Source organism: Myotis yumanensis, unplaced genomic scaffold, assembly GCF_028538775.1.
Source record: "Myotis yumanensis isolate MYYU_CA2020_CCGP unplaced genomic scaffold, mMyoYum1.0.hap1 SCAF_2, whole genome shotgun sequence".
Classification (NCBI taxonomy): domain Eukaryota; kingdom Metazoa; phylum Chordata; class Mammalia; order Chiroptera; family Vespertilionidae; genus Myotis; species Myotis yumanensis.
Window position 1 is genome coordinate 192,672,116 of NW_027223753.1, and position 26,440 is coordinate 192,698,555.

The 26,440-nt window shown below is 38.6% G+C and overlaps 1 protein-coding gene across 3 annotated transcripts in view; it reads right to left on the reverse strand.

Moving 5' to 3' along the window:
• Nucleotides 1–493: 493 nt before the first annotated feature.
• NMD3 (NMD3 ribosome export adaptor) overlaps nucleotides 494–26,440 on the reverse strand; it is a 28,922-nt gene continuing 2,975 nt past the window's right edge. For all 3 annotated transcript variants that reach the window (XM_070406884.1, XM_070406885.1, XM_070406882.1), the window contains exons 4-16: nucleotides 23,461–23,557; nucleotides 21,741–21,821; nucleotides 18,554–18,682; nucleotides 18,355–18,445; nucleotides 17,182–17,260; nucleotides 16,407–16,503; nucleotides 14,367–14,484; nucleotides 12,664–12,809; nucleotides 8,427–8,539; nucleotides 7,585–7,657; nucleotides 5,565–5,671; nucleotides 2,750–2,820; nucleotides 494–2,101 (exon numbers count right to left, since the gene is read on the reverse strand). In XM_070406884.1, coding sequence (XP_070262985.1) covers nucleotides 1,971–2,101; nucleotides 2,750–2,820; nucleotides 5,565–5,671; nucleotides 7,585–7,657; nucleotides 8,427–8,539; nucleotides 12,664–12,809; nucleotides 14,367–14,484; nucleotides 16,407–16,503; nucleotides 17,182–17,260; nucleotides 18,355–18,445; nucleotides 18,554–18,682; nucleotides 21,741–21,821; nucleotides 23,461–23,557 — 1,333 coding nt within the window. In that variant the 3' untranslated portion in view covers nucleotides 494–1,970. The remainder of the gene's footprint in view (nucleotides 2,102–2,749; nucleotides 2,821–5,564; nucleotides 5,672–7,584; nucleotides 7,658–8,426; nucleotides 8,540–12,663; nucleotides 12,810–14,366; nucleotides 14,485–16,406; nucleotides 16,504–17,181; nucleotides 17,261–18,354; nucleotides 18,446–18,553; nucleotides 18,683–21,740; nucleotides 21,822–23,460; nucleotides 23,558–26,440) is intronic.

The following is a 26,440-nucleotide window of genomic DNA, read 5'->3' on the forward strand; positions in this document are numbered from 1 at the left end:
TGACTTTTGCCTATAAAACAGCAGTTTCCAGTGCAGATCTGGCTCCAAAGAAGAAAATTAATCATACTGACGTAGAAATTACTCCTATCTATAAATTGGGTTATCAATCAGCTTCCTGTGAAATTCACTAATACCAGCATTCCCAAATTGTAGCAACTCTGGAACATCACAAGAGTATTTTGAGACCCATAGCCTATTCACTATACTCTAAAATGGCAGATTTATCAAGGCTATATAGCCGTGCAACTCCTGATAAACAGCTTTTCTCTTAGCTACATTGCTGCACCTGTCACAACCTATTTCAACCGGTAAGTTACATTACTTAGAAAGACATGGCATCCAAAAGAGAAGACTACCCAGGTTAATGGCCAACTATATTTTTCAGTGGAAAAATCATGACAAATACTTAAATAATGCAATTCCAGTTTAGAAAACTACATGAGATATTTTCATTTAAATATAACACCAATGCAATCACTTCAAGGACACAAAGAAGGGGAAAATGTTTTTATTTTCACGCTTTTAAAAGTCTTGACATAGAACAAGTAAACACAGACCACAAGTGAAAACTTTAAATATGAAGACAGAAAACAAGCCATACAGAAAGTTAGGCCTTTATTCATAACTTCAGAATTAAGGAGTTCAATCTTTAAAAAAAAGGAAAATGTTCCATTCAGCACTTACTCAATTTCCTTCGTCAGTGGTATACCTAGAATTTTTAAATTAGCGCTTAGACTGGCATATTTAGTAAGTATGATCTCGCTTACAAAAACAGGATCTTACCATTTCATTCTGAGAACACTTCAAAACCCCAGCCAGCTCTTTTCTTTCAAGGATGTGGAAGGCGTTCCTCATTCAAATCTGATTCATGGTTTTATTTTTTTTTTTTTTTAAATATTTTTTATTGATTTCTTACAGAGAGGAAGGGAGAGGGATAGAGAGTTAGAAACATCAATGAGAGAGAAACATTGACCAGCCGCCTCCTGCACACCTCCCACTGGGGATGTGCCCGCAACCAATGTACATGCCCTTGACCGGAATCGAACCTGGGACCCTTCAGTCCGCAGGCCGATGCTCTATCCACTGAGCCAAACCGGCTTGGCAGATTCATGGTTTTATAAAACATGAAGATCATTCTTACTACTTCATCATCTATACGCTGACTTCTAATATTCTTTGTGATGGTTATGTGTTCAATGATAGAAACTTATAGAGAGAGAATCCCTTCCCTCTCAACTTGTAAACCAAAATCTTTGACATGAAAGGAAGACATTTCAATGACATAAGCAACTACTGCCCTAAGCTGCTGGCATAGGGAAAAATAACAAAGGTACAAATTGTTATTGAACCTTTAAATAATTAGTCTATGTTTGCTACAAATCCACAAATAATTTAAATATATTTTCTTCTAATAAATTGCCAGGTCAATTTATCAACTTTTAAAGGTGTAAATAAAAAATGATTACTTTCCTCCTGAATGTCCAGTGATAAACTGAACCCCAACTTCCCTACCCCAAAAACATAAAACTAACCTAAAGTGGATCAAAGTGCATAACAAGTTCATATTAAAAATGTTTCATCATATGCTCTTTTACTAAAGCAATCAATATAAAAAGAATGTAAAAGCTTGCTTTATGCTTTCAGACTTAGGTAACCTCCAAGGAATCACAACTTTTAAGCTTTTAAACCCAGCGCAATTGTTATGTAAAAATACTGTGTAAGAAAAAAAGTGAACCAATCAAATCCTACAGGTAAAATAGCCTAAGTATCAGTAATAGGAGTACTCTCCATAATCTTTTATCGAAAATTTCTAAGCTATCCATCTTTTTCAATGCTTTGAGAGGGCAATCAAAATGGTTTAAGACTAAGTTTCTCCTCTCTAAGTATGAAGGCATAAATGAAATAGAAAAGGTTCTTTTATCCAACATCCTGAGCCTACAGACACGGAAACCATCCACAACATGATCTCATTATGTCATCATCGAGGCACCTTCTTCCCCCGTAGCATCTTGAGAAATGTGAAGGTCTTCAAGCATCTCAGCCAGACTAATTCGAGGTGCCCCCTCATCATCTGTGTCACTTTCCACAGGAATGGTGGAATCTAAGAAAAAAACACAAGGATTTCAAATGAATACAAATACAGAAATATGCAAATACCAACCCCCTACCATCATTACTATTTTTTTTTTTTAAATATATTTTATTGATTTTTTACAGAGAGGAAGGGAGAGAGATAGAGAGTTAGAAACATCGATGAGAGAGAAACATCGATCAGCCGCCTCCTGCACATCTCCTACTGGGGATGTGCCCGCAACCCAGGTACATGCCCTTGACCGGAATCAAACCTGGGACCCTTCAGTCCGCAGGCCGACGCTCTATCCACTGAGCCAAACCGGTTTCGGCACATTACTATTATTTAACCGTATTATACCCATAGCTCTTATATCATAACTAGATCAGACATTTAAACATTCATTGAATGACTGAGCTGCATAAGTATATGAATAAATATCTACTAGTATAGGGGTCAACAACTTGAGAGATCATCCTAGGATGCAAATGTGATATAGCAAACATTTTAATAAGATTTATTGTTCCACAAGTTTTTTTCAAATAAATGTTTAACTAGAGTAGTTTAAAAAACACACAATAAAAGTCATTTATAGAATCAAAGTTTAAAGTACTGGAATACTCACTGTGGGGGAATACAACTATATAGTATAAAGACACAAAACATTCAAACACCAACCTCTGTAAATGTTTACATTTTTTCTAATTGCCTCATCTTCTTCGAGATCTTCAAGGAAATCTTGGTATTGCCTATAGAAGAAGAAAGAAACATTTAAATATTTCATCTTTACAAAGAAAGTATAAAGTCATATTTTCTTCATTTTCACAAGTATAAAGTAAGTGTGTTACAAGTATTACAATCTTTAAAATAATATCTGATTTTCAAATATGCATGTTAAATATTCTGATGAGTTTTTTTAGTTTTTCTTTCGCCTGGCCAGTGTGGCTCACTGGTTGAGCATCAACCTATGAACCAGGAAGTCATGTTTCAATTCCCGGTCAGGGCACATGCCCAGGCTGTGGGCTCGATCCCCAGTAGGGGGCATGCAGGAGGCAATTGATAAACTATTCTCTCTCATCATTGATGTTTTTCTCTCTCTCTCTCTCCCCCATCCTCTCTGAAATCAACAAAATATTTTTTTAAAGTTTTTTCTTTCAAAATTTCATAATATACTTTTAAGACTATAAATGAAATAGTCAAATGCATACTTACACCTACTTAATTTATGATTACATATTTAATACATACTTATTTTAAATTACATAAGAATGTTTTAGAAATACTGATGTTTCATACACACTTAATGACACAATTTTATTTAAACTCTTCATTTTTTTAGATATCAATGTCTTTACCATTAAGGCCACTTTTCAAATTATCTAATACACTTCACTAGAACATAATATCTCCATTTCTCCTTACGTTTTTTTGAAAATAGCATATTTGATATCAATGATCCATTTTCTTTGTATCCCAGGTCATAGTACTCACTTGCTATTACTATATTTTGTCTTTTCAAATAAACTGTTTACAATAACACTGCAATTGTTAGGTTATACCCCAGGAAATAATACCTAAATCTGTGTTAAATGACATTATAGTCTGATATACTAATTCTATACAACACTGGTAAGAAAAAAAAATTAATATTGAGTGCAAGGATCAATTGTGTGATGACTATCCTATCTAATAAAAGAAAAACATGGTAATTAGCCGTACATCCGCTACCCTTCCCAATGGCTAATCACTGAGATATGCAAATTAACTGCCAGCCAAGATGGCGGCCGGCAGCCATGAACTGAAGCGAACAGGGAGGCTTGCTTGCTCCAGTGACGGCGGACTCCAACATTCCCCACCTGACTTGCCGGCCTCTCAGCTGCAACTCTAAGCAACTATGTTGCAAATATAGAAGCTAAACAAAACCCCAGAAACCAGCTTTCAATCAGCCACTTCAGCCAGCCAGACCACAACATTGTATCAAACAGAAGGTAAACAAAGGCCATAAACCTCCTTTCAGCAGCTGAGGCCTCATAGCTAAAGCTGGCCCAGAATAAAAAAAGAAAAAAGAAAAAAAGGAGCAGTTGGGAGCTTCAGTCACCCGCCAGCCTGAAAACGGCCCTCAGCCCCTCAGCCAGACTGGCCAGGCACCCCAGTGGGGACCCCCACCCTGATTCAGGACACCCTTCAGGGCAAACCAGCCGGCCCCCACCCATGCACCAGGCCTCTATTCTATATAGTAAAAGGGTAATATGCCTCCCGGCACCGGGATCAGCATGACAGGGGGCAGCGCCCTAACCCCCTGATCGCCCTGCGGCTCTGTGTGTGACACGGGGCGGCGCCCCAACCCCCCACCCCCACGGGCCCTGCTCTGTGTGTGACAGGGTAGAGCCATAACCTCCCCATCGGCCCTGCCCTGAGTGTGACAGTGGCGGCACCCCCAACCCCCTGATCGGCCCTGCTCTGTGTGTGACGGTGTGGCGCCCCAAACTGCCCCTGCCCCACCCGCCCCCACGGACCCTGCTCTGTGTGTGATGGGGTAGAGCCATAACCTCCCCATCGGCCCTGCCCTGAGTGTGACAGTGGCGGCGCCCCAACCCCCTGATCAGCCCTGCTCTGTGGGTGATAGAGAGCGGCGCCCCAACCCCCTGATCCGCCCTGCTCTGTGTGTGACAGGGGGCAGTACCCCAACTCCCCTATCGGCCCTACTCTGTGAGTGACAGGGGGGAGCTCCCCAACCCCCTGATCGGCCCTGCTCTGTGTGTGACAGGGTACGGAGCCCCAACCCCCCTGCTCTGTGCATGACAGGGGGCAGCGCCCCAACCCCCTGATCCGCCCTGCTCTGTGTGTGACAGGGGGCGGTGCCCCAACTCCCCTATCGGCCCTACTCTGTGAGTGATGGGGGGAGCTCCTCAACCCCCTGATCGGCCCTGCTCTGTGTGACAGGGTATGGAGCCCCAACCCCCCTGATGGGCCCTGCTCTGTGCATGACAGGGGGCAACGCCCCAACCCGCTGATCAGCCCTGCTCTGTGCGTGATAGGGGGTGACGCTGCAACTTCCCTATCGACCCTGCCTTGAGTGTGACAGGGGGCGGTGCCCCAACCCCCCAATCGGCCCTACCCTGAGCGTGACTGAGGGTGGCATCACAACCTCCCGATCTGCCCTGCTCTGTGCATGACAGGGGGCGGCGCCCCAACTCCCCAATCGGCCCTGCTCTGAGCCCGACCAGGGGCTGCACCTAGGGATTGGGCCTGCCCTCTGCCACCCGGGAGCAGGTCTAAGCCAGGAGGTCATTATCTCCTGAAGGGTCCCAAACTTCGAGAGGGCACAGGACGGGCTGAGGGACCCTCCCTCCCCCCCCCCCCCCCCCCCCCCCCCCCCGCCGAGTGCACCAATTTTTGTGCACCGGGCCTCTAGTTTCTAATATAAAAACCATAAAGACTTATCATAAGAATTTCCTTTGAGACAACACACAGGTTGAAAGAAAAGTGGGACCTTTCATCATCTGTGTCCATGTTTTCTCTATCTCTTGCAAGCTCTTTCAGTTTCCAGTTTCTACGACGCTGACGTTTGGTACGGTCATAGCTCTTCTTGATTAATACCTAAAAGTAACAAAAATATTTGCAAAGTTATACAAAATGGGAACTAGGCAACAATGCCTCAAAATCCAGCGAAAATAAAAAACAAAAGGTTATGGGAATGCCAGGAAGTCACCAAACTGATGACAGTGGTTATACCATAGGGGAAGGAGTAGGGAGGGATTGAGAGGCAGTGTCAAGAGAACTTTTAATATTTTTCTGCATGTACTTATTATTTTATGAGAATGCATTCAGACTTTTTTTGTATAATTGTTAAAATTTACTAAAATTTTTTAGTAATTGAAAAATTTTTTCCTTCATACCAAAAACTTCAGGTGTCTGGTATGTTTTTTACAGCATCATTCAGTTTTTAGCTACCATTCACATAAGTCATTCTGAAACATTATCACAGACACTTTTTCTCCCTTTTATTCCCACTAATTACAGAACTATATACATCATTCACAACGTATGTCCTAGAACAGTTTAATAAAATTGCAGAATGAATAAATAATTTTACACAATACAAAATCTTATAAGACCATCATGATCTGCTTTTATGACCTACTTAGAAATACCAACTTACACCTAAGCCATGCTTCTATATCTTAATCTATTAACTAACAGAAGCCTAACTGGGTGGTGAGAGGAGTCTACCTTATACCACGACTTTATTCTGCCCACAGCTAAAGGGATCAATGTTTATTTTAAAAGATTAAGGAAGCAGATCTTTTACATTTCACATTAACTGTTGCTCATGACTCCTATAAACTCACTAGCGGCCCAGCGCACAATTAAATCATGCGGTGTAGGGTCCCCCTAGGCCAGCCGTGGACAAACTACGGCCCACGGGCCGGATCCGGCCCGTTTGAAATGAATAAAACTAAAAAAAAAAAAAAAAAGACCGTACCCTTTTATGTAATGTTTACTTTGAATTTATATTAGTTCACACAAACACTCCATCCATGCTTTTGTTCCGGCCCTCCGGTCCAGTTTAAGAACCCATTGTGGCCCTCGAGTCAAAAAGTTTGCCCACCCCTGCCCTAGGCCTAGCCTGCCATCAGGGCCATGTCCGCCACCTCGCGATGCCTCACATGCTCCAGGGACGCTGCTGGCTCCCTGCAGCACCCCGCCCCACCCCGCCCCACCCTGCAGTGAGAGCCACTGCTCATTTGGCCTTTTATGATATAGATGCTAGAATTTGACAGTTTTTTTTCCAAAGGTCAGATTCTTTCTCTAAGACTTACTAGTGTGAAGATCATTGTCAACTGCAATTATATTCCAACCAGAAAGAGTTTAACTCTAAATGCCTTCCTAACTGAACAATACATGAAATAAGCTGAGCCTAAAAGAATGAACCTGAATAACCTATAAAGGTCATCGACTTTAGCTGCAAATTTCTTTTTTTCCTCTATTAATAGTTATTTTGATAGAATATTTGATAATTTAATTATAAGAGCAACAGAAGAACTCTTTAAATCTTGGGTTTTCCCCACTAAGAAAAATCATATGAAACAGCAACCTTCAACCTTTTTCATCTCATGGCACACATAAACTAGTTACTAAAATTCTGTGGCACACCAAAAAATATATTTTTTGCCAATCTGACAAAAAAATAAGTATATTTTTGATTCGTTCATACCAGACGGCTATTGTTGTGTTGGCTGTCATTTTTTTATTTGACAATCTAAGAGAAAAGAGGTCAGTGCATCTGACTAATAGTCAGGTATTGCAAGTTTTAAAAAATCTTGTGGCATACTAGTTGAAAAATGCTAACTTAAAATGAAGGCCTTTGCTATTATACCTTAAGTGCAATTTCAAAAGAAACCTCTAAATTGATTTGTTAATTTTTAAAATGTGAACTTGTGCATCTTACCCATAAGAGTTACATCAATCCTCTTTAACACAAGAAAAAAGGGAAAAATCTAAAGCCTTACCACATCTGGGACTCTATCGGAGTTCATTTTGTTGACATGTTCATCATTTACATTACAGTTTGCCAAATCGAACCTGAAATGAAAATAATAAAATACTTAATGGCAAATACATTATCCCTTTCCATGTAACTTTTTATTTTATGGGTGATCACTTAAAAGTTCTTCCTAAGATCAGACATTTAATATGCGTACCAATTTCAAAAGTTTTGCAGTGTACAAATACAGTGAACAAGCTTCTACATATCATAGTAAAGATAACAATGCACTCTATATCTGAGTTTCACATATCTATTACTGTCTATCTCACCATGTATTTGTAAAGAAGCAAAACAGAATTATATATCAATCTAAAGGACTGTCAGATTTTTCCATTCAGTTTATAATAAAACAAACAAAAAAACACCCTCATTCTCTAGTAAAATTAACTAAAACCTTAAGAGCAAAAGTAATGTTTAAGGCAAGATGATAAGCTCTGCATCAGAAAGGACTATCCTATGCCTGTAAATGCCTTTTACATACATGGCTGCCATTTTGTAAAAATGAAATGTCTGAGCAGCAGCATATGCATAAAACTCCTCTCAAAAAGCTGTAAATATGATCTAACCATACAACCTCAGAGTTCAGTTACTCAAAATTTTGGAACAAATAACGCTTTAAGATGACGACCAAATGGAATAAGTATGGGCTTCTGTCCAATCCATACTTTAATTTACTTATTAATAGTGAGAACTTTTAAATTCTTTTTGGAATAAACTTTAGTATTTTATAGATAGCTCTGCTTATTCCAGAGGAAAATCTGCAATGCAAATTGACAACTGAAAATATTGTAAAGTAATACAAACCCCAATACCAGGTCCCCGGGATTCAGAAGATGTCCCAAATGAGTGCGACAAAAATACTGTTTATCTGTATCCATTTCAGATGTTTTCTGTACCCAGACTTCCCCAAGGGTATGCTTAACAGGAAAGAAAATGGAACTCAAAATGCATTTCTTAGAAAACTTAAATACAATGATTTTGGTTTTCTAATTTTCATTTTAAAAACAGAAATTATTTTATTTTTTAGATCTTTGAAACACTGACAAATTAACAAATTACTCTATGAGTATAAAAAAAGATTCCTAAGAAATTCATAAAATATTAAGATTTCAGTCAAAGCTTTTATAAAATATACCAATGTCACCTAAAAACAGACATACGTATAATTTTTAAAAACATTTTTAAAATTAATTTTTAGAGAGAGGAATAGAGAGGGAGAAAGAAACATCGATGTGAGAGTGAAACAAGGTTGCCTCCTGCACCCCCCCTACCAGGGAATCGAATTGGCAACCATTTGGTGCACAGGAGAATGCCCAACCAACTGAACAACGCTGGCCAGGGCCACATATATAGAATTTTCATAAGAAATGTTTTCTCAGGGAGATGGGCCAACACAGACTGAGCAAAGAGAGTAATTGGGAAAACAGGGGACTCTTAAGTCCAATATTAAGCAACCCCTTGTGTTTTTTAAACATAAACTTAAAAAAAAAAAAATCAGGATTATTCAGACAAAACATTCTAGCAACCCTAGTGGCCACACTACTTACTAGAGAACCTAAACCTTTATCAAATTTATTTTTTGGATGCCAACTATTTTGAAGTGTTAACACTAAAAAAAAAAATTAAAAAAAAAACCATTGCAGAAACAACATCCCAAGGTTGAAACTTTAAACTAGAAAACCAAGTCCCCTTCCAACACAGAATTTTACAAGCAATTGTAACTGACATTCAGACTTGCAGATAAGTATAGCACATGCCAAGATCTTTTACTAACAAAAACAGATCCATTAAGATCAAGAGCAATACTGAGTTTTTGGTAAGAAAAAACTTACCAAAGTGTAGAACTTACTTAATTCTACAGATAGAAATAAGGAATCTCAAAGAACTGAAAAGAAGTAGCGATAAAAGGAAAAATTGAAATTTAAAAAGTCTTAGGTTTAGGAAAGAAATTGTTTTTAAAAAAGTGAATTACCAGAAAGAGACTAAATCCTATGTAACAGGATTCACTTTCTGGCTACCAGACTGCTTATAATTACAAAAGACATATGAAAACCAAAAATATATACTATCTGGTTTTATATTTGCCTATGGAAAAGTGGTATTCTACATTTATTGTAAATGATAAAATTTTGCTCTTACTAGTAATCTTATTACATTTTTCATTTTAAATAAAAATGTGAAAAATAACCTGTTTTCCCTTTCCATTGATGTTCCCAAATTATCAGAAGTTATTTTTGCCTTAAAACACAATATTACTTCTCTAGAAATAAGCAATATAAGCCTCATTAGTATACAGATTAGGGGTATCTACGTACTAATTCATAATAAAAAAATAAAAAAAAACCCACAGATTTATATCCTTGAAGAAATACCTGATTTCAGACATGGGGTAAGAAACTATACAATGTGATTCTAGAACACCTAAACACTGTGGTGTTGTGCAAGAAACTAAGGATGCTTTCAAGACTAGGAAAGTCATGTCAAAAGGACATAGGAAAAGACCTATATCTATTAAAGAAATTGAATCAATAATTAATAACTTTCTAAAACTGAAAGCACGAGGCCCAGATGGATTTGCTGGTGAACCTAACCAAACATTTCAACAAGAAATTATACCAATTCTCTACAATCTCTTCCAGAAAAAGACGGAATACTTCCTAACACATTTACAAGGGCATCCATTATTTTAATACCAGAACCAGACAAAGACATTACCAGGCAAGCAAACTACAGACCAGCATTCTCTCATGAACATAGAAATAAAAATCCTCCACAAAATATAAAAGAACTGTATATCATGACCAAGTGTGACTTACCCCCATGTACTCAAGGCTGGTTTAATATCTGAAAATCAATTAATGCATTCTATCAATCACACCAAAAACAATTATGATAGTATCAATACAGAAAAAGCACTTTACAAAATCCAACACACCATCCATGTTAAAAGCTCTCAGTAAAGTAGGAACAGAGGGGAACTTCATCAACTTGATAAAGAATATATAAAAAACACAGCTAATATACTTAATGGTGAGAAACTCAAAGATTTCCCACTAAGACCAGATACAAGGCAAGGATGCTCTATCCTATTAGAAATCCTAGATAATGTAAAAACACAAGAAAAGAAAATGAAAAATATATAGATTGGGAAGGAAACAATAAAAGTATCTTTGTTTGCAGATAATGACTGTATATGTGGAAAATCTGAATGAACAAAGAAACTACCAGAATATAGCACAGTTACAGGATACAAGGTTATAAATTAAAGTCCATTGCTTTCCTATATACCAACATGAAAAAGTGCAACTTGAAATTAAAAACACAATACCATTTATATTAGTACCCCCCAAAACGAAATACTTAGATCTAAATCTATTAAAATACATTATGAGAAAAACTACAAAACTCTGATGAATAAAATGAAAAAAAAAAAAACCAGCTAAATAAATGTAGAGAAATACCATGTTCGTGCTAGGAAGACTCTGATGGGGGGATATTAAGAATGGAGGAGGCTATGCATGTGTAGAGGAGGGGGTATATGGGAAATTTCTGAACTCCTCTTAATTTGCTAAAACTGCTCTAAAAAAATAAAAGCCACTAGAAAAAAAATTTTAACAAGACACTGAAACTATTCTCAAGGGGTTCCCATGGGCAAAATTTGGAGCAATCTGAGAGGAAGGAAGGAAGGAAGGAAGGGAGGAAGGAAGGAAGGAACGAAGAGAGGGAGGAAGGGAAAGGAAGAAAGGGGAAAAGGAAGGAAGCAAAGAAAGAAGTCAGGCAGACCGGCTAATAAGGGGGGGAAATCATAATATTACAATAGAGAGATCTGGCTATCAGTGAAATAGCCAACCATTACTTCTTTCTTGATATATCATAGAAAATACACATCACCACTCAAATGTTCTGGCCAAAAATAAATTTAAGCAAGCCTTTAGATCCACTTTCTTAAAGGAATTACTAGAGACTAAGTAGCAAGTTAAATGACATCATGAGGAAACAATAAGAGATCCACAAGATAAATGCCCTACTTAGGAAGTTGGTATCATAAAAAAAAAGGGGGGGGAGGGGGGCAATCACTAAATAGAAGATTTAAGAGGTATAATGTTTATATTCCATGTATGATCCCCAAATTGATATTAGTTTAAATAAATCATGAAAGATACTTTGGGATAAATGAGAAAATTTAAATATAAATAATAATGTTTTTATGTATGTCTATGGTAAATGGGAACATGGGCCCCTTCCCATGCTCCAACTCCCCTTCCCACCATGTGGGAAACAGTGAAGGCCATCTGTAAGCAGACTGAAACCTTGAGAACCTGGCCAACAACTCGATCTAAGAAAGGCCAAAGAGAAATTGCTTCTAGGTATGAGCCTGGCTTGTAAACAGTTACTGTTTTGAATTCATGCATGTTCCCCTTCCCCTGCATGCCCTGTTTTCTGTACTCTATAAAACCTTATGTGGCAGCAAAACAATAGTACTGGCTGCCCCTTCACCTGCCCATCCCCCCACCCTGTGGGGCCGCTTCAAAAGTATGCATGTAAATCCTAATAAACACCTGTCTTTCACAGCCAATCCTCCAGATTATTTCTTTGGAATCCACAAAAAATATGCTGAGGTTTTCTGGAACCTCAGCATTTTGCATAACAGTATGATAACACTCTGATTATGAAGAGAATGTTCCCATGTTTTAGAAATGCAAACTGATGTATTCAGTATTTACTGATAATACAGCTTTCATAAAAAGATTAACTTATCACTTGGTCCTCTTGTACAAAAGTAAAGCAAGAAAATGCTTTTCCATAAAAATAAACACTTTTTTAAATGTTTCACATTAAACAAAAAAATAAACTTCCCAGATAGTGTAAGCCTGATAATAATCACCACAATGACATGCTAAAAGCAAACAATATACAAACATGGAATGCATTTTTAATCTAGTGTGGTGTTAGCTTTATCTGGAAACACATTTTAGAATTACTGGGACCAAAATAATAATTTGAGGGAGAAAAAAAAAAAGATGTGTAAGATAGTACTTACCTTTTTTGATATCATTCCGGCACCTGCTTTGAGTTTTAGATCTCGGATTATGCTGCATTCCATTACAATAAACTCCTCTAGCTGTTTGGGATGGCATAAACTATTGAAAGGGTGACTCCAAAAAGTGCTCCCATCAATATCTGCCACTAAGAATAAACACAGATATTAAAGAACAAGAGAAATGAAGTGTTTTAAAAGTCAACAAGTGTTACAAGTAGGAACAATTTGGTATGTACGAAGTGGGAAGCATCAGGTCAACAGGAACAACAGGGGCAACTCACTCTCTAGAGCAGCAGTTCTCAACCTGTGGTTCGCAACCCCTTTGGGGGGGTCAAACGACCCTTTCACAGGGGTTGCTAAAGACCATCGGAAAACACATATATAATTACATATTGTTTTGTGATTAATCACTATGCTTTAATTATGTTCAATTTGTAACAATGAAAATACATCCTGCATATCAGATATTTACATTACGATTCATAACAGTAGCAAAATTACAGTTATGAAGTAGCAATGAAAATAATTTTATGGTTGGGGGTCACCACAACATGAGGAACTGTATTAAAGGGTCTCAGCATTAGGAAGGTTGAGAACCACTGCTCTAGAATCACCATTTAATCCTATAAATCAGCCCAAACTGCTCACAGCACAAGAAACTATCAGGTGTCAAACATTATCTTTAAATAGTTACTACCATCACACCACCACAAGGCTAAGTGACTTTAATATGAGGTCAGATCCCATCAGTTGTATAGTTGTTTCATGGGTTGACATTTTATTTAGGAAACATTATCAGTCATCTTAGGCACTTAATTTATGGAAAAGTTTTACCTGACAGATGTTCATCCCAATATTATAAAAAAAAATGAATTCATCTGCCTGATGAATTCTAATCTAATTGACAAGGATAATAAATGACTTTCGGGAAAATAGCAAAATAAACTCAATTTTTAATAACAGAAAACTTATATTAGAAATAAAAAGTGAAAAAGACTAAGTAGGAGATGCAAACAAGTCCTGAGGAGACACCTATCAATATGGGATCTTCTTTAAAAAATAGTTTTTATTAAGGAAATGTTAAAAATTATGTATAGTAATGATGATATTAGTTAAAATTCATATTTAAACTAAATGTTCTACTGAATTACAAAAAGTTAACTGTCCTAAACTTTAATTAGTCGCAAAAGTAAAATGAGGTAAATAAGTCAATTTCAGTAAAAATAAATGGCATATGCTCTGGCTGGTTTGGCTCAGTGGATAGAATGTCAGCCTGCGGACTGAAGGGTCCCGGGTTGGATTCTGGTCAAGGGCACATGCCCAGGTTGCAGGCTCAAACCCCACTAAGGGGCATGCAGGAGACAGCCAATCAGTGATTCTCTCTCATCATTGATGTTTCTCTCTCTCTCTCTCTCTCCCTCCCTCTCCCTTCCTTCTGAAATCAATAAAAATATTTTTTAAATTAAAAAATAAAATAAATAGCATAACACTAGTACATTTTTAAAAGTTCGCAGAATTATTTCTTCAAGTAAAAAATACAAGGTAACATCAAAAGCTTTAAAAATTAGTGTTTTGTAAGAAACAATAGTAAAAATGATAACTAGTTTTTCAGAATATTATTGAAAAATTTGATAAAATTTACAATATAAATTATTACTGCTTGCCAGATAGAACTGTCAAGGAAAACAGTTCCAAAAACTTACCTTGTAGGGTATTGGGATCTATGAGATGGATGGCACTGGTTACGCGAATACACACACAAATCTGGTTCATATTTCCCAGGCTTTGCGCCAGTTTTGGAGACAGACAAACAACATTATCCTAGGCATAAGAACTAACATTTAGAGTGAAGCTAATCCTAAGTAACAGTCTCAAAAAACACTCATCAATGCATACCTGATCCAAGTGCATTTGCTCAAACTAAAACATTAAATTTCTAATTCTGTGTGTCAACAAAGGGCCCAAAAAGGGAATTTTTAGAGAAGCAGAAAATAAGCTATTACCTTCTTAAAATGTGGATATTTGTCTTAATAAAAATGCTTTAATTTTTTTCAGGTCATATTCATCAAGCTATTAAGTTTATTTCAAGTTTATTGAAGTGTGAATGCTTATCACTCTATGTTAACATTGTACACTCTAAGCAAAGTATTAAGCACCAGAAGGAGAGTTATTTTCTAAATCCAACTGTGACTTCTTTCAATCTCCATAAAAAACAAATTTCAGGGGAGCCACATGTTTCTCTCTCATGGCTACATTAATAATATGCCCCAAACAGTAAACCTCTGTGTGTACACTGAAAAATAATACCAGTAATGGGGTTATCTATTTATAAACTGTATTAAAATATAAAAGAATATGGGTTATATTTTAAGCTGCATCTATTCACAATCATAGGTTTTTCCACTAAAAGGACATCTGTGCATCTTTAACAGTACCTATTCCAGTACTGCCTTTTTAACTTAGTCTTCAAAGATGAATGAAAATACTACTTTACATGGTGTATGCATCCAGTTATCTGTACGAATCACTCAAAGTACTTTTACACAAGGCCTTAAATATGCCCTAACACCTAGATTTATATTTCCCACGCTCTGCACCAGTAAAATGTTCAGTTTTAAATCAGGGTTTGCAAAATATACCCCTCAGGCCAAATTTGGCCTACAGCCCACTTTTATAAATAAACTTTTGCTGGAACACATCCTCAGCCATTCATTTACCTATTAACTATGGCTATCTTAAGCAACAGCGAGAGTTGAATAGTTGCAAAGGAGACTACATGGCCTAAAAGTTGAAAATACTTACTATCTGGCCCATTACAGAAAAACTTTGCTAACCCTGTTTTAAGCCATCATTTCATCCCTGAAATTGCATTACATTATAAATTAGCGATAACAGCTTTAAGGTACAAATAAATCCTGGCTTCATTATTTTACAGTTATGTAACTTTGGTCAAGTCATCTAATCCCCAGAAGATTCAATTTCCTCATCTTCAAAATGCTAGTATAATTTACCCAGGTTATTATGAGACGTAAAGAGGTGAAATATACTCAAGTACTTACATATTAACTTATACAGAATGCTCGGAATAAATTATGACACTTATTATTATTAGTGATTTAAAGATCAACATACAAGATCCTATATTGCAGAGACCTCTAGAGACATAATCCTTAACACACAACCTTCTGTACACTAGATCCTCAATAACTACTTGTTGAATTTTAATCCACTTATGTTTTTAGAAGCAAGTTTTTACCTTAGCACAATTAAATGAAATGATAACCTACACATTTTGTGTTATTCATACTATGTTTTTAAATCACAAAAATGATTCTATGGTCTCATTTCTACAATAGTGTTTATTTTCATCATGCTAAAATCCAATTTGAACATATTCCAAAGTAGTTCACTGATATTTATTTTAATGTCAATCCCTGTATTCAAAATTTCATAGGACTGTCATGTGTCCACAAGGATCACAAATTTTAAGGAATAAGGACATTAAAAAACTGAAACAGGCCTTTTAATTAGTACACTAAAAGAAAGGGTACGCCAATTTTAAGTGTAATTACTTTTTAACATCTTTTTCACATGGCTTAGTGTGTTAGAAATCATTTATGAAGGAAGTTATTCTAAATTTTTAACCAACCCTGGATGGAAACCAAAAGCTAATCGTTACATATAAACCAATTAATTACTTGTACTCTTTTATAGACTCAGATTAATTAAATAAGAAAAAGTACCTTGCATATTGGAACAATTTCCATAGAAAAAGTGCTTTTATAATTGTATGTGTTACTATGGATATCTTGAGAGATCAGTCTCTGTGAGGCTTTGTATCTATTAAGAGAAAAAGTTAACAGTAATGAAAAGACAAATGTCTTACTTATAAGGTCTCGAAATACCAATTTTCATCAAATCCAACCATCACTGTCAAAAGTCCGAAACAGCTTTCTGATGTCGGCTATGGAGAAGCCTAATTTCATCCACTTACATTTCAAACCTTCACCAATATGACCGCACCCTAACTATTTTCAACTTTATCTACTAAAAACCTACAAACATGTCTTAGGCTCAGACGATTCTAATCCATATGCAGTATCTATTAGAAGGTACACTAATATCCATAAGTCTTTGTTCACACTAATCTCACTTTTCAATATAAACTCTACCTTTGAAAATTTCCCATTTTAGGAGTCCTTCCTCCTCCAGGAAGCTTCTCCCCAAAGCTCTCTACCCCTTCTTTCTGTTCTCTTAAAGATATTCAATCAATCGTTTGGCACTACAGTGCTTACCACAGGGTGAAGTCTATATCCCCAAAGTGATTCTTATGTGCTCTTACGGTAATACTTCCCTTAAAGTGACTAAAACAAATAAATGTTCACTAATTGTGTAAGCATTCCTACTACAATTTTAAATATTTTAGCATAAGAGAGGTTGTTTCAGTCTGAAGCATGGATATGACCTATATCCACTTCCCACTCCTTGGATTTAATCACATTTAGGTTCAGAACATACCTACAGGGAACTGTACATTGAAGAAATTCTACCATCTTCTGAGCGTGCTGCTTTGAAGAATAATAGAAATCCAGTCCATCTTTAAAAAAAAAAAACATGAAAATAATTCTGCAAAATAAGATTTTCCTCTACTAACATGACTATATAACAAATCCTTTAAGAAAAGCTATTTCTAAACCTGTACCTTAGAGACTAGAATAACAATGTACATTTCCACCAACAGCAAGCACTGTTAGCAAGAAATTTAAGAGTGTGCTAAAGAATATTTATATTTTATTAATTAAAGAAATATTCATCCATCATCTTGTTGTATAAGTATGCTACATCAACAGCAAGTGATAAGAATATGCTCTAAAGAGCCATTATAAAATTATACAAAAAATTTTAAATTCCATCTTTAAGAAATCTAATTATATCATTTGTATATCACTATTATTACTAAGTGTAGTCTTCTGATTTAACATATCTACACTAATAAAAGAGAAACATGCAAATTGGTGTCACTCCGCTATGCCCACCAGCCAATCGGATGAGTATGCAAATTAAACCAACAAAGATGGCTAATTTGCATAGGCAGGCACGGAGCAAAGACTGAAGGCTCTGGCCGGACTGAAGACTGAAGATTGATGACTGAAGAGGCTTGGCTCCCAGGTGCCGGAGGAAAACCGGTGCCAGCAGCCAGAGGAAGGAAGGACTATTGTGCGAATCTTCGTGCAACAGGCTTCTAGTCCATAATAAATGCCACTAGGCATATGAAAAACAAATATACTACAGAATAACTTAGAGGTCTCAAAAATAACTTTCTTCCCATCAAAAACTGATCTCTGCTTAAAACAAATTTCCAATGAATTTTCTATCATAGCACTTGACAATCTATTAATGTAGTTACTGGTTTGCTCATCTGCTAGCTACTTAGTATACATTTAAATTAAAACAGAAAAAAAATTAAAATTCAGTTCCTCTGTTGCACTCGGCACATTTCAAGTATCCAAGTCACATATAGCTACTGGCTACATACTGGACAGTACAGATAAAGAACTAAGATTTTTTTTTCTTCCTAACAGAAAGTTCTTTTTAACAATACTACTTTAGATATTATCAGTAAAAAGAGTCCTTAGGTTAGCTGAAATAAAATTCTGACATCATTTCAAATGATTTTACATTTTAACTCACCATGAATTTCTTTGATACGAAGTGTATTCTGATGCATTCCATATTTCAAAATTAACTGTTCCAGATAGTAGAAAGTTTTTTTGTGCAAAGTCTAAACATAAATGCATTATTAAATTAATAGATGAAATGCAAAAAAAAAAAAGCTATCTATAGATATAGCACACTGATTTTAAAACTAAAATGATTTTTCTTTCATTACCTTTTGCCTAACTTGAACCACAGCCTTCCAGAAATCTTTAGCTTCTACTCTATGGCAATCTCCACACATCTGGGGCTGAACAACATAATCCACCACGAACACTTGCTGAAGGATAGCACCATTCATCACCTGATTTAAAAAAAAACAATCATACTCCTTCATCCTTTCCTTTTGTTTAATAACAAATCATTTTCTTAAAAGAGGACATTTTTAATATGTAACTCAAAATTTTTTCCCATTAATGCTTTGAGAATATCAACAATCACTTTAAATTAACTCATACAAATAAGTTATACTATTTCATAAAAGATATACAGGTTTAATGTAGTATTTATTACTATATTAACATTTCAAATTTACCTTCAGTTGAAATGGTTGAGAATTTTTTTTATAGAATTTTATATCTATACTAGAGGCCCAGTGCATGAAATTAGTGCACTGGCAGGGTCCCTAGCGACTGCCAGCTGCAGCCAGGGTACTCCCTCCCTTTCCCCAGCCAGCCCCACCCCCTGATCAAACTTCCAGAGGAACTCCCGGTCGAGGGGACAATTTGCATACTACGCTTTTATTATATAGGACAGCCTATATAATAAAAAGCTAATATGCAAATCACCCAAACAGTGGAACGACCAGTCACTATGATGCGCACTGACCACCAGGGGGCAGATGCTCAACGCAGGAGCTGCCCCTGGTGGTCAGTGTGCTCCCAGAGCCGGGCTCACAGCTGGCGAGGGCAGCGGCAGTGGTGGGAGCCTCTCCCGCCTCTGCAGAAGCACTAAGGACATCCCCCAAGGGCTCCAGGACTGTAAGAGGGTGCAGGCTGGGCTGAGGGATCCCCCAGAGTGCACAAATTTCATGCACCAGGCCTCTAGTATTTGCATATCTACTTATATAAAAACCCTGGGTGTAACATCACGGCCAGAACCGCGACCAACCAGAAAGAAGTCAGTCCTGCAGGGGTTGTCTTGGAAACACAACTGCACCCTCCCCCCGAGCTGTTTCCTGTAAGGGTGGGGTTTGAGGCAGGAACCTGCCCTCGGAGCGTGGAGGCATATCTTTATAAAGTGTGCTGCACCACCACAGCCAAGGGTGAACCTGCGTGGGGGCAGCTGAAAGGCTTAGAAAAGACAGACAAGAGAATGAAATCTGGGTCTTGGTGGGACACTGCTTCTCTGAGAGACAGCAACCATGCCCACAGCCGTGTCTTTACTTTATAGCAGATGCCATGAGGCAAAGTAAGGGCGTGACCAAGATGTTTACAGCATTCTCCTGGGTTTCAATCCTACTCAACTACATGCATCTGAACTCTATCAAGACTACATCACTCAGGCACGTGGGGCCACGTGTTTGGACCATAGGTTCAAGCTTACAACTATAGCTGTTGGCTACAATTGTGCTGGGAGGGCCCTGCCCTCCAAGCTGGGACTTGCACATGGCAATGAGAGGACTGTGCCCTCTCATCAGTCCAAGGCTTGAACCTGTCCAAAACACTGTAGCGGCTCCCCACAATAAAGTTCTAATACATTATATTAGAGGTTGTGGTGGTACTGTTTTACCCACAGCGTCTACAGGAATTGCTGCAAATTTACTTCTCGGTGGAAGAACCATTCATTCCCAATATAAATGACCAATTCAAGCACTCTGAAAGTGTTTTCACTCTTAATGTGGTGTACAGGGAGATATTAGAATAAGTTTAATCAATTTATCAGTCACTGTTTGCATCACTGTTGTTTTTATATCATGTTTTTGTTTTCATATCATGTTTTTGTCGTTTTTATATCATGCCTCTGTTGTTGTTATATCCTTTCGTTACTGTTTGTTCATTAATAAATTTATATATTATTTTCATATACATTTTACTAATTTCCTTTCATTTCTCACACTTCTATTATAGAGAAAGGGGAAATAGCAATATTAAAATATCTCCGCTAATTAATTCCTTTTTAAAAAAATATATTTTATTGATTTTTTATAGAGAGGAAGGGAGAGGGATAGTTAGAAATATCAATGAGAGCGAAACATCGATCAGCTGCCTCCTGCACACTCCCCACTGGGGATGTGCCTGCAACCAAGGTACATGCCCTTGACCGGAATCGAACCCAGGATCCTTGAGTCCGCAGGCCGATGCTCTATCCACTGAGCCAAACCGGTTAGGGCAATTAATTTCCTTTTAATGTGCACGAATTTCGTGCACCGGGCTACTAGTGTGTGTATAAAATTCATCCTTACGAAAAAAAATAAGACAAAAACTCTCCTAATTTAATTGTTTCCAAACATAGCCAATCATCTGTAATCACTTGGGAAGCTTTTCAAACATATATATTCCTGTGTCTCACATCCAGTAGAATCCATTTTGACTCAGTTACTATGAGTCATGATGATCACACAAGTTTGAGAAGCATTGTCTTAGCTCGTATTTTTAGTTCAATCTTTTTCCTAATAAAAATAACTTTGAGCCCAGCCAGATGGTTGAACATCAACCTATGAACCAGGAGGTCACAGTTCAATTCCTGGTCAGGGGATATGCCCAGGTTGCTGGCTTGGTCCCCAGTGGGTCGGTGAGTATAGGAGGCAGCCGAACAATAGTTCTCTCTCATCACTGATGTTTCTTTCTCCCTCTCCATTCCTCTCTGAAATCAATAAAAATATATTTTAAAAAGTAATAAAATAATAAATAACTTTGAAAAGATTATCTTATGGGCCCAAGTTGGGGTATTAAGCAACCCAAATAAATTGAGCAGTTAACACAAAAATAAGATTATCTTAGCCCATTAATCATAAGCAATGGTTGCTATTATTAGTGACCCAATCCTCTATGCCAGTGGTTATCAACCTTCTGGCCCTTTAAATACAGTTCCTCATGTTGTGACCCCCATCCATAAAATTATTTTCGTTGCTACTTCATAACTGTAATGTTGCTGCTGTTATGAATCGTAATGTAAATATCTGATATGCAGGATGGTCTTAGGCAACCCCTGTGAAAGGGTCGTTCGACCGCCAAAGGGGTCACGACCCACAGGTTGAGAACCACTGCTCTTTGCAAATGATTCAAAAGAAAACAAAAGTTTAAATTAAGAGTGTATTCATGTCCTTTTAAGCTGTTCAAGTCACAAAGTAACTTATCAATAGCCCCTTCATTTTGACTACCTATATTTTAACCATGCTGAGAAAATTATGCACAGCTTACCTCTTTCTGAACAGTTAGTTTAACTTTAAGTCTCTTAGAATGGGGCTCAGTCCAAACAAAGCCTGCATCTACAAGCCGAACCTTCAATAAAACACAAACAGAACGAAACATAAATTACCATGAGGAGAAAAATATGAAAGAACAGTTCATTAACAAATAAATTTCATAAGATGTTAAAGAAATCTGTAATTAGCATCACTACCCAACCTAACCAGTAGAAAATAAAAATTTATCATGAAAGGTATGGCAACAAAAACAGCAAATAAAAGGACAATCTGCCCTGGACAGTGTGCTCAGTGGTTAGAGCGTCAGCCCTCACACTGAAGGGTCACAGGTTCAATTCCCAGTCAAGGGAACATACCTTGACTGTAGGCTCAGTTCCCGGCACCAGTCAGGGCCCATGCAGGAGGCAATCAATCAATGTGTCTCTCTCACATGGACGTTTCTCTCTCTGTGTCTCTCCCCCTCCTATCCACTCTCTCTAAAAATTAATGGAAAATCATCCTCAGGTGAAGATTAACAAAAAATAAATAAATAAATAATGAACTTTCATTAGAGGGCTTTTCATGCACTGAACAGCGAATCCACAATGATAATACACTGCTAAATAAGCAGGGTCAGCAGAGACCAAGAACAGTTTGCTATGTGAGACACTGAACGTAGACCAATATTGCTAAAATGGGTATTTTAAAGAAGGAGGTGAAAGAACAAGAGGCAGTTTCAATAATTTGGAAGTTGTAGGTGAGTTGAACTGAGAGGTGCTGCAAATAACAGAAAAAGATCCAAGAGCTATTCAGTAGATAAAATCTATAGGATTTAATTACTAGATATGGAAGGAAGAAAAGAGCATTCTAGAATGATGCTCAAGTATCCAGCTTGGGCATCTAGATAATGCTATTTTTCTGACACAAAAAATCAGATTTAATAGGGAGAAGATGCTACATTTGGTTTCACACATTTGAGTTTAAGAGGACTGATCTATGAGATGTACAAGTGAAGCTGTTCAGTAGATAAGACAACATTTAGTCTGGAGCTCTATGGAGAAATCTGAGCTCTAGACAACATATTTGGGAGATATCGGTGGCAGGTGATAATTTAATCAAGTCCTGGCTGGTGAGAGCTAGATTAGCTAGTATAGCTGCAGCAATCCAGAATATATTGAGGTTTAACTGTACACAAAAAACTGACTCCAGAAATAAAGGAGACAAATCAGAAAATAGAAAATAAATTTTAAAAAACCTATTAACAAACCCTCAGTAAAATTCAAGAACAGAATGCATCAAGACTGAAACTTAAAAATATTACTACTGGGGGGAAAAATCAATACAAAGACAGGAAGATAAAGTAAAGAAAACTGCCAAGAACACAGGGAAAAAAAGACAAAACAGTACAACATAAAGATTTAAAGGAATACAAAAGGAAAAAGACAAAGTTTAGCAATGGTTTTATACAAATATTTCCCAAGAAATTAATTGCATGTAAGAGGTTCTCCATAAATAATGAATGACAAATTTGATTGTATATTAAGTCTTTCAAAGCAGGCAGATTTTCACTTTCGTAAAAAAGAATATATGTAACTTTAAAAATGAAATATCTGTAGTAGAATGCTTACCAACAGTATCATTTAATAGTTACTTTTGAAAAACCTACTTACACAAGGATTTTCCGAAAATGAGATATTAAAAAGGTATTATTACAAAAAGGTAGCTATTTGACCTACCTTACTCAGAGGGGCTTTGATTTTTTTCAAACACAAAGCAAGAAGTTCCCTGGATTCTAATGCACATTGTATCCAAGTTCCTGGTGGCTGGAAATATCTGAGAGAGAAGATAATATACTGAAACCCAGCCTTTCTCAAGGAAAAACAAAAAATTTCCATCAATATGCAGATATAATACTGATTATTAACCAGATATAATAACCCAGGGCTGATCTGAAGCACTTATCCCAAATATACTTTAATAGTTCTAGAAAACTTCCAATTAGAAGTGTAGCTTTAGTTAAAAAGGTAAAATTCTGGGTATTTGCAAAAAATAATCTAAAATAACCTATTAAAGAGGTCTTATTCTTCAAACACCAGTAAGAGTTTCAGTGAGGATGACAAAATGATCAAAAGTTCCATGAATCTCAAAATGGCATTAAAATGATTTGTAGCCCTAACCGGTTTGGCTCAGTGGATAGAGCATTGGCCTGCGGACTGAAGGGTCCCAGGTTCGATTCCGGTCAAGAGCATGTACCTTGGTTGCGGGCACATCCCCAGTAGGAGGCAGCTGATCGATGTTTCTCTGTCATCGATGTTTCTAACTCTCTATCCCTCTCCCTTCCTCTCTGTAAAAAATCAATAAAATATATATTAAATAAATAAAAGATTTGCAATGTACTTGAATAATGTTAGGGAACTGCTTATTTCTCACACTAAAAAAATAAATTAGTACCACATACTATGTACCAATATAGTTCAGCCTATTCATCTATTTCAAGTCCCTTTCCAAATTTTAACTGTAAAACTCAAGTTTTAAAATCTTTCATAAAACCTAAGTTAAAATTGAAATCCCTTATGCATGTGCTTTAAGTTTTTTAGCCCAGCCCACCCAAAACTTACAACCATGCCCAGCACATATTAAGTGCTCAATAAATGCTTGTTAAATACATGATACATTAATGTGCTAGGCAAATACTTCTTTTGCTACACTTTTAAAGATTCATTCAAAAATGTTATACAGGTCCCTTTGTTGTAAGCATGTTTCAGTTAGAAAGGGCTTCATCTACACTAATAAAAGAGAAACATGGTAATTAGCACACGACCACTACCCTTTTCATTGGCTAATCAGTGAGTATATGCAAATTAACTGTCAGCCAAGATGGCGGCCAGCAGCCAGGCAGCTGGAAGCGAACATGAGGCTTGCTTGCTTCAGTGAAGGAGGACTCCAATGTTCCCCGCCTGTGCTGCCGGCCTCTGAGCTGGCAGTTTGAAACTTTGTAACAAATATAGAAGCTAAACAAAACCACAGGGATCTCAGAGCTGGAGTTATACATTGTTTCGATTATAGAACGCAAACCAGCAGCGGAAGCTAGAGCTAGAGCCAGAGCTAAAGCTGGCCCAGAATAAAATTTAAAAAAGAGAAAAAGAAGGAGCGGTTGGGAGCTTCAGTCAACAACCGCCAGCCTGAAAGCAGCCCTCAGCCCCTCACCCAGACTGGCCAGGCACCCCAGTGGGGACCCCCACCCTGAAGGGTGTGTGACCAGCTGCAAACAGCCATCATCCCCTCATCCAGGCTGGCCAGGCACCCCAGTGGGGACCCCCACCCTGATCCAGGACACCCTTCAAGGCAAACCAGCCGGCCCCCAGGCCTCTATACTATATAGTAAAAGGGTAATATGCCTCCCAGCACTGGGATCAGCGGAGCCGCAAGGCCTCCTGGCACCGGATCAGCATGACAGGAGGCAGCGCCCAAACCCCCTGATCGCTCTGTGGCTCTGTGTGACAGGGTGCGGCGTCCCAACCCCCTGACTGGCCCTGCTCTGTGTGTGACGGTGCGGCGCCCCAACCCCCCCCCCCCCCAACAGGCCCTCCTCTGTGTGTGACAGGGTGCGGCGTCCCAACCCCCTGATCGGCCCTGCTCTGTGTGTGATGGTGCGACGCCCCAACCCGCCCCCCACAGGCCCTGCTCTGTGTGTGACAGTGGCTGCGCCCCAACCCCCTGATCGGCCCTGCTCTGTGGGCGATAGAGGGCGGCGCCCCAACCCCCCCCCCCCCACGGGCCCTGCTCTGTGTGTTACTGGGTAGAGCCATAACCTCCCCATCAGCCCTGCCCTGAGTGTGACAGTGGCTGCACCCCAACCCCCTGATCGGCCCTGCTCTGTGTGTGACAGGGGGTGGTGCCCCAGCTCCCCTATCGGCCCTACTCTGTGAGTGACAGGGGGCAGCTCCCCAACCCCCTGATGGGCCCTGCTCTGTGCGTGACAGGGTACAGAGCCCCAATCCCCCTGATGGGCCCTGCTCTGTGTGTGACGGGGTGGCGCCACAACCTCCCATCGACCCTGCCTTGAGTGTGACAGGGGGCAGTGCCCCAACCCCCCAATCGGCCCCACCCTGAGTGTGATTGAGGGTGGCATTGCAACCTCCCAATCCACCCTGCTCTGTGCATGACGGGGCGGCGCCCCAACTCCCCAATCAGCCCTGCTCTGAGCCTGACCAGGGGCTGCACCTAGGGATTGGGCCTGCCCTCTGCCACCCGGAAGCAGGTCGTTATCTCCCGAGGGGTCCCAGACTGTGAGAGGGCACAGGCCGGGCTGGGGGACCCCCCTCCTCACCGAGTGCACAAATTTTTGTGCGCCGGGCCTCTAGTATATCTATATATATAAAAGCCTAAGCGACCAGTCGACTGTTCGCTATGACACGCACTGACAACCAAGGGGCAGACGCTCCGACTGGTAGGTTAGCTTGCTGCTGGGGTCCGGCTGAAAGCTAACCTGATTGTGCACGGGTAGGGTCCCTCAGCCTGGCCTGTGCCCTCTCACCATCTGGGACCCCTCGGGGGATTTCAGAGAGCCACAGGCCAGCCCTAGCTACCCCACCGCCACCAGTGCTCTTGCACCGGGCCTCTAGTCATCTAATAAAGCTCCTTCATTCTGATGAAGAAATTAAGGCTTAGAGTGATTAATTGGCCAAGAGTTTCAAAAAGCTAGGTTTTTTTTTT